This window comes from Delphinapterus leucas, chromosome 8, assembly GCF_059928025.1.
Source record: "Delphinapterus leucas isolate spDelLeu-1000000601 "Yukka" chromosome 8, BTC_Dleu_Yukka2, whole genome shotgun sequence".
Classification (NCBI taxonomy): domain Eukaryota; kingdom Metazoa; phylum Chordata; class Mammalia; order Artiodactyla; family Monodontidae; genus Delphinapterus; species Delphinapterus leucas.
The window spans coordinates 39,249,890-39,262,696 of record NC_143136.1 but is presented as its reverse complement, the minus strand read 5'-3'; the positions used below and the strand labels follow the sequence as shown (position 1 = coordinate 39,262,696).

The following is a 12,807-nucleotide window of genomic DNA, read 5'->3' as shown; positions in this document are numbered from 1 at the left end:
CTGGTTGTGTTTCTGGGGAGATAGCTAATATAAGGCCTTTGCCTTTAGGTGAGGAATATATTACAAATGAGTTAAATTGATAGAGATGAAGGAGCAGTGAGAGAGCAGACTGCTGGTTCTGGAAGCCAAGCAAGGCATGGCCAGCTAAGAGTCCTCAGCAGCAAGCCATACTAATGACTTCCAATCAAGAAAACACCTTCAAGGTGTTGCTAAACCAAACTTGGGTCTGCTGGCTTGATGCACAGCAAAGCCAATCTATTGACACCAAACCGTGGTGAAGGAAAGTACAGTGTTTCTTGCAAGGAACCAAGCAAGGAGCAGAGGCAGCTAATGCTCAAAAGACCCAAACTCCCCAATGGCTATTGAGAAAGACAAAGTGAGGGAGACGGTTGTGGGGAACGTGATCAGTTCCTGTACAATTTTCTGATGGTGGGTGGTAAGGTAGCCAGATGAGGTCACAGGGGTTAACATTATCAATTTTCAGACTCCAGCCAACTGGGGGACTACATGCTTATCACCACTCTCTGTCTGGTTGGGGTATGGTTTCTGCAGAAAAACTGACTGCATTAGACTTTATCTTTGCCTTTGAGAGAGAACTGGGAGTCCTTGGGGCTGATTTATTACGTTATATTTTTTTCTCTGCCTGACTGCCCTATCTTTGTTTCTGCACTCCTTAGCTTTGCCAGGCATCAAATGCTGGGGCTTGTTTCTTTCTCTCTCTACTCATGGATGGCCTGGGAAGCCACAGTATATTTCCACAGTTTTTCTTCACTAATCACCAGTAAGCAAGGGCCACACTGCGGGTTCTGCCACTAGGAAGGCCTCTACGTAAGTCTGCCTGGTTTCAAAGATACTGAGAATCAGAGTGTGTTGTATCAGAACCTAATGATGATTTCTAATAAAGGTGCAAAGCTCACAGTGCTAAAAAGAGTGCTAGTGAAAATGGTCTTACTTGGATCAAGAATTAGGAACCTGCCCTTTCAAATTCCTTCTCCAATATAAGAGCTGGTTCCCACAAAATAACTTGCATTCTATTCCTGGATAAGCCAGATTTTTAAAGATCTTTGGACTATGTTGCTTTGGCATCTAGTACAATGTTTTCCAAGTAGGTGTCCATGGATAACTATCCAGAGAGATGTTAGCTTGGTCAAAGTAGTTATAAAACACTATACACATTAGGTTCCTCGCGTGGAGGTTCCCAGTGTAAGGTCCCCAAGCAATCCTGCCATAAAAATACATGTCTAACACTGTTGAAGGTAGTGTTTCTAAAACATAAATGGGTATACATGCTTTCTTTCTTTGCCACACACCTAATAACATTATGAGAAACGTGAGTTTGGAAAACGTTGATGATTGTGTCAATTAAGATGCTTTTAGCTGCCAATAACAGAAAACCTGAAACAGAGTGGATTAAACAAATAGGACATTTTAAAAAATCACATACTGAAAAGTCAAGGAGATGACTGCTGCCATTGCTTCAGTGGCTTCAGTGGGACAATAACGTTAGGACCAGCATCTCCAGGATTCCCTTCTCAGCTCCTTCATAGTTACAAGATGGTGGAAACAGTACCCATTCCTTTGCGTATTTCATACTCCAAGAGCAGAATTAAGTAGTTGTGACAAGGCACTGTCTGCCCTGCAAAGCTTTTAAAATATTTAGCAACTGTTTTTTTATAGAAGAAGTTTGCTGACACTTTTCTGGATGATCTAGACGATCTAGATATAAATGAAAGAATGTGTACCAGTAAGAATCGACAGGAAATGACTCTAAAATATATAAAGTAATATCATTGATAGAAATTAATAATTAATAGACAGACATGCAGTAAGGAAATAAAATTTTTAGAATGAAACCCAGAGATTTCCAGCTGTGAAGTATGGGTAAGTAGTGCTGTGTTAACTAAGGGAGATGACATGAATCCAGGAAATTTGGGTGAGGAGGTAATAAAGAAAGGGAGAATATGATCATCATTTTACTTAGAGCTGTTCTACATTTGAGGATACTTATATCCAAATAAAGATAATACATGTAACTTCAATGTCTAGGAGGAAAACAGGCTAAAGAGAAAAACTGGGGAGTGAAAGAAAGACAGACAAGATGAAAAGGCAGAGGGCTATGTACCAGATGAAGGAACAAGACAAAACCCCAGAAAAACAACTAAATGAAGTGGAGATAGGCAATCTTCCAGAAAAAGAGTTCAGAATACTGATAGTGAAGATGATCCAGGACTTCAGTAAAAGAATGGAGGCAAAGATGGAGAAGATGCAAGAAATGTTTAACAAAGACCTAGAAGAATGAAAGGACAAACACTCAGAAGAATTAAAGAACAAGCAGACAGAGATGAACAATACAAAAACTGAAATGAAAACTACACTAGAAGGAATCAATAGCAGAATAACTGAGGCAGAAGAACGGATAAGTGCCCTGGAAGACAGAATGGTGGAATTCACTGCTGCGGAACAGAATAAAGAAAAAAGAACGAAAAGAAATGAAGACAGCCTAAGAGACCTCTGGGACAACATTAAACGCAACAACATTCTCATTATAGGGGTCCCAGAAGGAGAAGAGAGAGAGAAAGGAACCGAGAAAATATTTGAAGAGATTATAGTCGAAAACTTCCCTAACATGGGAAAGGAAATAGCCACCCAAGTCCAGGAAGCGCAGAGAGTCCCATACAGGATAAACCCAAAGAGAAACATGCTGAGACACATAGTAATCAAACTTGCAAAAATTAAAGACAAAGAAAAATTATTGAAAGCAGCAAGGGAAAAATGACAAATAACACACAAGGGAACTCCCATAAGGTTAACAGCTGATTTCTCAGCAGAAACATTACAAGCCAGAAGGGAGTAGCATGATATGCTTAAAGTGATAAAAGGGAAGAAACTACAACCAAGATTACTCTACCTGGTAAGGATCTCATTCAGATTCAATGGAGAAATCAAAAGCTTTACAGACAAGCAAAAGCTAAGGCAATTCAGCACCACCAAACCAGCCATACAACAAATGCTAAAGGAATTTCTCTAAGTGGGAAACACAAGAGAAGAAAAGGACCTACCAAAAAAAACCCAGAACAATTAAGAAAATGGTCATAGGAACATACATATCGATAATTAGCTTAAACATGAATGGATTAAATGCTCCCACCAAGACACAGGCTTGCTGTATGGATACAAAAACAAGACCCATCTATATGCTGTCTACAAGAGACCCACTTCAGACCTAGGGACACATACAGACTGAAAGTGAGGGGATGGAAAAAGATATTCTATGCAAATGGAAATCAAAAGAAAGCTGGAGTAGCAATTCTCGTATCAGATAAAATAGACTTTAAAATAAAGAATGTTACAAAAGACAAGTAAGGACACTACGTAATGATCAAGGGATCAATCCAAGAAGAAGATAAAACAATTATAAATATATATGCACCCAACACAGGAGCACCTCAATACATAAGGCAACTGCTAACAGCTATAAAAGAGGAAATCGACAGTAACACAATAATAGTGGGGGACTTTATCACCTCACTTACACCAATGGACAGATCATCCAAAAGGAAAATAAATAAGGAAACAGAAGCTTTAAATGACACAATAGACCAGATAGATTTAATTGATATTTATAGGACATTCCTCCAAAAACAGCAGACTACACTTTCTTCTCAAGTGTGCACGGAACGTTCTCCAGGATACATCACATCTTGGGTCACAAATCAAGCCTTGGTAAATTTAAGAAAATTGAAATGAAATCAAGCATCTTTTCTGACCACAACGCTATGAGATTAGAAATGAATTACAGGGAAAAAAACATAAAAAACACAAACACATGGAGGCTAAATAATACGATACTAAATAACCAAGAGATCACTGAAGAAATCACAGAGGAAATCAAAAAATACCTAGAGACAAATGACAATGAAAACACGACGATTCAAAACCTATGGGATGCAGCAAAAGCAGTTCTAAGAGGGAAGTTTATAGTTATACAAGCCTACCTCAAGAAACAAGAAAAATCTCAAATAAACAATCTAACCTTACACCTAAAGGAACTAGAGAAAGAAGAACAAACAAAACCCAAAGTTAGCAGAAGGAAAGAAATAAAGATCGGAGCAGAAATAAATGAAACAGAAACAAAGAAAATAGCAAAGATCAATAAAACTAAAAGCTGGTTCTTTGAGAAGATAAACAAAATTGATAAACCATTAGCCAGACTCATCAAGAAAAAGAGGGAGAGGACTCAAATCAATAAAATTAGAAATGAAAAAGGAGAAGTTACAACAGACACCCCAGAACTTCAAAGCATCCTAAGAGACTACTACAAGCAACTCTATACCAATAAAAACCCACAGCAAACATCATTCTCAATGTGAAAAACTGAAAGCATTTCCTCTAAGATCAGAAACAAGACAAGGATGTCCACTCTCACCACTATTATTCAACATAGTTTTGAAAGTCCTAGCCACGGCAATCAGAGAAGAGAAAGAAATAAAAGGAATACAAATTAGAAAAGAAGAAGTAAAGCTGTCACTGTTTGCAGATGACATGATACTATACATAGAGAATCCTTAGGATGCCACCAGAAAACTACTAGAGCTAATCAATGAATTTGGTAAAGTTGCAGGATACAAAATTAATGCACAGAAATCTCTTGCATTCCTGTACACTAATGATCAAAAATCAGAAAGAGAAATTAAAGAAACACTCTCATTTACCATTGCAACAAAAATAATAAAATACCTAGGAATAAACCTACCTAGGGAGACAAAAGACTTGTATGCAGAAAACTGTAAGACACTGATGAAAGAAATGAAAGACGATACCAACAGATAGAGAGATATACCATGTTCTTGGATTGGAAGAATCAATATTGTGAAAATGACTATACTACCCAAAGCAATCTACAGATTCAATGCAATCCCTATCAAACTACCAATGGCATTTTTTACAGAACTAGAACAAAAAATCTTAAAACTTGTATGGAGACACAAAAGACCCCGAATAGCCAAAGCAGTCTTGAGGGAAAAAAATGGAGCTGGAGGAATCAGACTCCCTGACTTCTGACTATACTACAAAGCTACAGTAATCAAGGCAGTATGGTACTGGCACAAAAACAGAAATATAGATCAATGGAACAATATAGAAAGCCCAGAGATAAACCCATGCACCTATGGTCAACTAATCTATGACAAAGGAGGCAAGGATATACCATGGAGAAAAGAGAGTCTGTTCAATAAGTGGTGCTGGGATAACTGGACAGCTGCATGTAAAAGAATGAAATTAGAACACTCCCTAACACCATACACAAGAATAAACTCAAAATGGATTCGAGACCTAAATGTAAGACCGGACACTATAAAACTCTTAGAGGAAAACATAGGAAGAACACTCTTCGACATAAATCACAGCAAGATCTTTTTGATCCACCTCCTAGAGTAATGGAAATAAAAACAAAAATAAACAAGTGAAACTAGTGAAACTTAAAAGCTTTTGCACAGCAAAGGAAACCATAAACAAGATGAAAAGACAACCCTCAGAATGGGAGAAAATATTTGCAAATGAATCAACAAAGGCTTAATCTCCAAAATATATAAACAGCTCATGCAGCTCAATATTAAAAAAACAAACCACCCAGTCCAAAAATGGGCAGAAGACCTAAATAGACATTTGTACAAAGAAGACATACAGATGGCCAAGAGGCACATGAAAAGCTGCTCAACATCACTAATTATTAGAGAAATGCAAACCAAAACTACAATGAGGTATCACCTCACACCAGTTAGAATGGGCATCATCAGAAAATCTACAAACAACAAATGCTGGAGAGGGTGTGGAGAAAAGGGAACCCTCTTGCACTGTTGGTGGGAATGTAAATTGTTAGAGTCACTACCGAGAACAATATGGAGGTTCCTTATAAAACTAAAAATAGAATTACCGTATGATCCAGCAATCCCACTACTGGGCATATACCCAGAGAAAACCATAATTCAAAAAGACACATGCACCCCAGTGTTCACTGCAGCACTATTTACAAGAGCCAGGACATGGAAGCAACCTAAATGCCCATCGACAGACGAATGGATAAAGCAGATGCGGTACATATATACAATGGAATATTAATCAGCCATAAAAAGGAACGAAATTGGGTCATTTGTAGAGACGTGGATGGATCTAGAGACTGTCCTACAGAATGAAGTAAGTCAGAAAGAGAAAAACAAATATTGTATATTAACGCATATATGTGGAACCTAGAAAAACGGTACAGATGAACCAGTTTGCAGGGCAGAAATTGAGACACAGGTGCAGAGAACAAATGTATGGAAACCAAGGCAGGGGGAAAGCCGCGGCAGGGGTGGGGATGGTGGTGTGATGAATTGGAAGATTGGGATTGACATGTATACACTGATATGTATAAAACTGACGACTAATAAAGACCCTGCTGTATAAAAAGATAAATAAAATAAAATTCAAAAAAAAGAAAAAAAAATTGGGGAGTATCTATGTGCCAGAAAAATAAGATATGGAACCTGAAAGAAAAGCACTCACAATTGAGAAGAAGTTCCAACTTTTTATCAATGTCTCCTTCCTACAAATTCAATTGTCAAGTCTGCACACCATTTCTCTCTCATCACACTTCATGCTTTTTACATGGTGATTTTATTCATCTTTATGCAGCACACAGTGCACTGCCATGCATTGACATTTTCTAAAAGTATCTATTATTACTTACACGAAGTGAACAGACCTTCCTGTTTCCAAATTTGTGTTTTTTCCAGCAGAAAGGATCTAATAAACATACCTGTATTGGAAAGGGAGTTCAAAGATGACGTGTGTCAAAGGCTAGAGAGCCTCCAGGCAAGGAGGTAACAAATTTAGAAATACTTTAAAACAAAGACAACCACAAATTTAAAAAAGTGCTTTTTAATCCTTAACCAAAAGGATAATTAAGTAGATGTAATTTGTTTTTTTACTAGAGTATTCATAACAATGTAGGTCAATATGCCTTAAGCAACATGATTATTGAATAAAAGTTAAGATGGACAGCAGCTGTAATTTGTGTGAAATTTATACTTGAGTTTAAAGTTCTTTAAACTTTTATAAAACTATAAACTGATAATAATTCCCCAAGTTGGAAGTCAGATAACTTAATTTTAATACAATATGAAATTAAAGTACATTTGTTTACACAACAATGAATAAGGACAAGTTTCCAAGTCAGATATCAAACGGAAAATTCAAAAATAAACAGAGGAAATGTAAACAGTTATAAAATACCAACAGTTATATAAATGTTGCTTAAAGCAAGGCTATTCAAAATATGGTCTATGAACGATTCGTGACTCATCCAAAATGAAAGAAAGAACTTGTGCCAGAATGAAAATCTATTTTGTTACTAATTGGCCGACATTTTTTTATAACAAGACTTTCTTGATAAAGGAAGCAATGTGTTGATTTATATTCTGGTACAGGTGCCTCATCTCATTACTGACTGGAGAACAGGTACTGCTTACTTCTTTAAAGTGTCATTATAATTTTACTGCTTAGAGTTAGGTTAACTTTACTGTGGGGGAAAAAAGTTAAAATGAGACTTATGATTGTCACCTATACCTCATCTTTTTAATCCCATCTATCCAGGGCTCCTATCTGAAAAGCAAATTAAACTTTATAAGCTCACCACAATTTAACATTAATCTTCAGATGTGTTACTGACATCTATTCACCTCTTGTTTTCAATCTTGGGAGGAAAAAAATAAGAATTGAGTTATTTGTTAATAAGTTCTCTCTAAAAATTGGTTTATTTTCATATTTCAATCAGAGAAAATAGTTAAATTCACCTTTATGAAAAAACTGAATTTTTATACTGTTTGCATAACCTACTAGTTGCTTTTTTACAATAAAAATTGGTAGGAAAAAAAGGTATGGAAATTTACAACCCTGTGTATTCTATTAACTAAGGGGAAGGAGATAAACTATTTAAAAATTTCTCAGAATAAAAGAAAACTCGTATAAAATATTTTTTTAAGAAACAGTTTATAATTCAAAATTTGAACATTTCTTGATTTTTGCTTTTTAGTATGGCATAATTCCTCTGTAAAGTTAAAAATATAATATGGTCTTTTGTCAGAATAATAATTTCCTCTTTCTCCAATGACTTTCTTACTAAGCTTTACCTGCATTAGCTTAATACTGAAGGCAAATAAATGGGCAACAACAATTTAGAAAAAACTCATCAGTTTTAGATACACGAAAGCCCAATTTAGCTTCCGCAATGATTAGTTTATTGAACCGATAAACTACTTCTTAAAGAAGTTAAATGTATATTTACATGTCTTAAGATGAACTCCTTTGGCACCTGAGTTGAGTACAATATAACAGAAGGAAGAATCTCTAAGAGAAAGTTGTCTAAGGACTATATTTCATCTATCTATACATATATACATACACCTATACAAATACATATACACATGTGCACACACACACACACACACACACACGAACAGAAATAACTTTTCCTTTAAGAAATGCTGAGGATGCTGAGAATTCATTTACCCAAGTAAAGTGATCTGACGGTTATTAAAAACAGTTTTAAGTTATTTGGAGTGTTACCAAGTTTCAAGAAGTCAAAGCTTTTACAGTAATATATAATTCAAACGGAAAAAACCAAAGGATTTCTTTTGACAAAACCTAATTTCTTTTGATACAGTAACATGGTCATGAATTTACAGTTATCTTAACATGGTAACATAACAGAGTTTTTAATAGTCTCCAGGTGGAAAGTCATCAAAGATTACTCAAAAAGGAGTAAATCTTCCCCGCCCCCCACCAATTAGGACCAAACATAGTCACTGGCCACCCATCAAACATTCTGCTGTCCCTGGACTATGACTTGCACTGGCCCCAGCAAAAGACCATTAAATGCCACTCTGCAGATCTCCTGCTAAGCCTCCTCACTCACCAGGAATTTTACACAAGAACTTTAGAAGAGCTTGATGTCATCCTGCTTTATGAGCATATCCACCTTGCTACTGCTGACTCTGGCACTGTGTTAATAGTACTACTGGTGCCATGATATTTTTTATGCATACTTTTAGAACTCTGAATAATTGGCTTCTATTCTAAGACTTAGAAGATACTAAAATTCTGTAAGTTGCATAAGTCTGTCAGCACTTTCTTCTACATTCAATTAATAAATATGTTTGGTTGACTGAAAACAGAGCATACTCAGTTTTACCTAAGCATCTTCTACTCTAGAGATTCTGGAGGACGAAAATCCTCTACACCTCTGTACCCTGTATTCTCCATCTTTTACACCTTGTTAAATCTGACGTATGTTGAGAATGGGCAAAAGACATTTGAGTTAAAAATGATGCCATGCTGCTCTTTCCTCTGCTTCAACTTGTATAGAATATCCCTAATCTAGTTTCTAACCCCCTCTCTGCTCTGGTTAAAGGACCTGTCTCATATAGCAGACCATATGTAATGGAAATCTTATGCAGTTTCAAAATATCCATGATTGAAAAACATTTTCAAGTGTAAAATATCTCTTGAGCATCTATAAAATAGTGTATATTCTTATTTAAACTTGACACTGTTATCCTAAACAAAATTTTGTCAATAGAGGCATGGTATAGAACTTACCTTGGAGAATCTATTAAATTCAAATGTCTTCATTTTGTTCTGTTTACATCAACCATAATATAACCCAAGTTACTCTTCCTGATATGTAAAACATTTTAATAAATCCATTTGAACTTGAATTCTTTCATTAACATGTAAACTCACATGTACAATTTTAATTTTTGTCACATATTTAAATATTTTCTTTGAGAGCTGATATCTCAGTACAGGAAATGAAATTATGCTAGTAACTAGTTATTTAGCATTAAAACACTTCCCTAAACTCTTCTATGCTAAAGTGCATTTACAATATAAACATGCCATATATGAAGCTATAAACATGCCATATATGAAGCTATAAACATGCCATATATGAAGCTATAAACCACAATCTCACACTGAAGTGGATTTCAAATCTGACATTCAGTTCAAATGAGTCAAAGAGAAAAGTGCTAACAGAGCAAATCTGAAACAAGTTCATGGGGATTGGGCAATGAGTCATCAAAGCGGAACCTTTTGGACACCATGCTGCTATCCTCCGGGATATTCTCTTTGTCTTCTCGGTCACTGCAGGTTCCATTACAAGAGGGTTTAGAAGTCTTGTCTTCAGAGGACCTTACTGTATGATCCTGACTTTGAGAGGAACTGGAAGTTTCTTCAGGGTGAAACAAGTTTCCAAAGTCCCACTGCTGGAGCCAAGAATGAGAAAGGCAGATTTCGGCTGTTGGTCTTTTCCTTTGAATGAAAACACCAAGGGAAAATTGAGAACCAAAACTCAGGTTGGAAATGTCTGCAGTTCAATATATTATAGACTTATTTTTTATTTATTATGAAAATAACACATACTCATAGTACAGAAGGGAATAATAATAGGAAAAGTGGAGTACCTAGAGTTTAATTCTGACATGTGCTGAAAATTCAATTTATCATGGAGCTTACGGATGAGACTATCTAGTCATAAAACTGGAAACATATTTTAGGCTCACAAATAAAGATTAGTAAAATTATAAAGACTCCTGGGTTTACAAACCCTTTGAAGGAAAATATATGTAATTTATAATCTTTATTATTATTTTGTGTTCTTAAAAAGCAGTTAACTGTTAAATCTTGAAAACCAAGGCTATTCTTCAATGACGTTTATCCAACATTTTTAGTTTTTAAATTTTATTTTTGCTTGTGAAAGCAATTGGTCAAATATCACAATATTTCAAAAGGAAGGAAAACACCTATTTATACTCAACTCCAACCTTAACACACCCACCATTACTATCAGAACATAGGTTTCCTTAGTCTTTGATTTTATTGTTCATTTTTTCCTGATAATAAAAATTAAGGTGCTTATTATAGAAATTTTAGAATTTAGATGAAAAAATATTTAGGAAAATAAATACTGTTTATAACCAGAAACAAATAGTATTATTGCTATTTCTAATAAATAACCATTCATGTTCAAAATAGAGCCAGTGAAAGTTTGTTCAGACTTGCGTTAAGCCAATAAAATAACAAACCTCTGAGGGTTTTTTTCTTAAACAGATAAGGAAACTGAGTCCTCCAGGAGATTAAGTAATTGTAGGAGATAAAAGACCTGACAAGCAACACAACCAGGATCCCAGCCCAAGGCACTATATCACAGCTTCTGCATTATGTACAGCCAGGCCGTTTTAAAGTAAATAGGAGATTGGGATTGACATATATACACTAATATGTATAAAATGGATAACTAATAAGAACCTGCTGTATAAAAAAATAAATGCAATAAAATTCAAATAAATAAATAAAGTAAATAGGGCTGATCCAGGTAAAGAAAAGGGAGGTCAGCTTTTTCTTTTCCTGCTTTGAAGTTGCCAATGAATGAGGTAAGAGTCTTAAGACATAGTTTCATGTCCCTTCTTTAGTAGGCGGTCAAAGAGCATCTGCTGCTTAGAAATTTGACAATCAGTAATTTGGACTTGTTATACAACTGTAGTTATTTAACTATAAATCATTCATAACAAAGTCTTATCTTAAGCAGCCATGTGTATTGTAAACCTTATACTTCTAATTATTTTAGGGAATTTCAGGGATTAGTAGCAGGTTGAGAGAGAAATAACCCAAATCTTCTCTTCAGTTCAAGACTTCCTGTTACATATTTTGTATTGTCTATGTTTGAACTTATGGATTATTATTTAATGATCTCTCATACCACCTCTCTCCCCATTTTACCTGAAACTTGAGAGCATAGATCTAATAATTTTATACTGTTTTAGAGTATATCTTTCTTAATAGTCATATATAATTCATATTATAATAGTATTTAAACAAATTGTTATTACTTACTCTGGGTTTTTTACTAAAAGGCTCTGGATGAAGTCTGTGGCCAGCTGTGAAACTGATGAAAAAGTTTCTTCTGAATAATCTACATTAACTTGGGAAATATTGAGGTATGTTTCTTGATTATCTTCTCCCACAAATGGGGATGTATGAGTTAACAACATATATGTTATTATACCAACGTTCCTGAAAAAACAAATAAGGGAGAAGATGGGAACTTAAAATGTGTGCTAATCTTAAAACACCTATATAAAGTCAAATTGATTCTCAACATATCCCTGTCCTCAAAACTTGTACAGTTAAACTACAGATTTTAAATTGCTTTTCAAAGTTCCTATGGTATACTACTAAAACTGAAATAATTATGTTATCTCAAAGTTTGCCTCACAGAAATGCACATGTGTGTTATATAATTATAAATATGATGTATTAAACATATATCATTATATCTACAGTCTGCCCTTCACACAGATACCTATGTTATCAAGTACACAAAGCTGCCCTGAGCAGCATTTCCCAAATGGTGTCCAATGACACAGTAATGGTCTGTGAGACATAAACAGGATACCATGCAAACAGAATCTGCAGGTTTGATAAAGCACAATATTGGGCAGCAGATTTTTTTTTTTCATTGCAAAACGTTTAGAACCGTAAATATGTTAATGACAGCTCCTGTGTTCAGGAACCAGAAAAAGACAATACATATAGTACCTATTTCACCCAATTATTTAGCTACAGGACCCTTTTTTCTTGGCAAATCCATTACAGTCCCAAACATAGAACACAGGGAATAAGTCTAAACTCTTCTACTTGGCCTTACGGAGTCAGTCTTCCACTGTGGTCCCAACTGAAGTTCCAGTATCAATGCCAGTTCTACTCTGT

At 35.3% G+C, this 12,807-nt stretch overlaps 1 protein-coding gene across 1 annotated transcript in view; it reads right to left on the bottom strand.

Annotated features, from left to right (window-relative positions):
* Window positions 1-7,126: 7,126 nt before the first annotated feature.
* The window catches only part of STK17B (serine/threonine kinase 17b), a 31,713-nt gene continuing 26,032 nt past the window's right edge, over window positions 7,127-12,807 (bottom strand). Inside the window, exons 7-8 of the mRNA XM_022567293.3 lie at window positions 11,932-12,111; window positions 7,127-10,350 (exon numbers count right to left, since the gene is read on the bottom strand). Of these exons, the coding sequence (XP_022423001.1) occupies window positions 10,068-10,350; window positions 11,932-12,111 (463 nt within the window). The 3' untranslated portion in view covers window positions 7,127-10,067. The remainder of the gene's footprint in view (window positions 10,351-11,931; window positions 12,112-12,807) is intronic.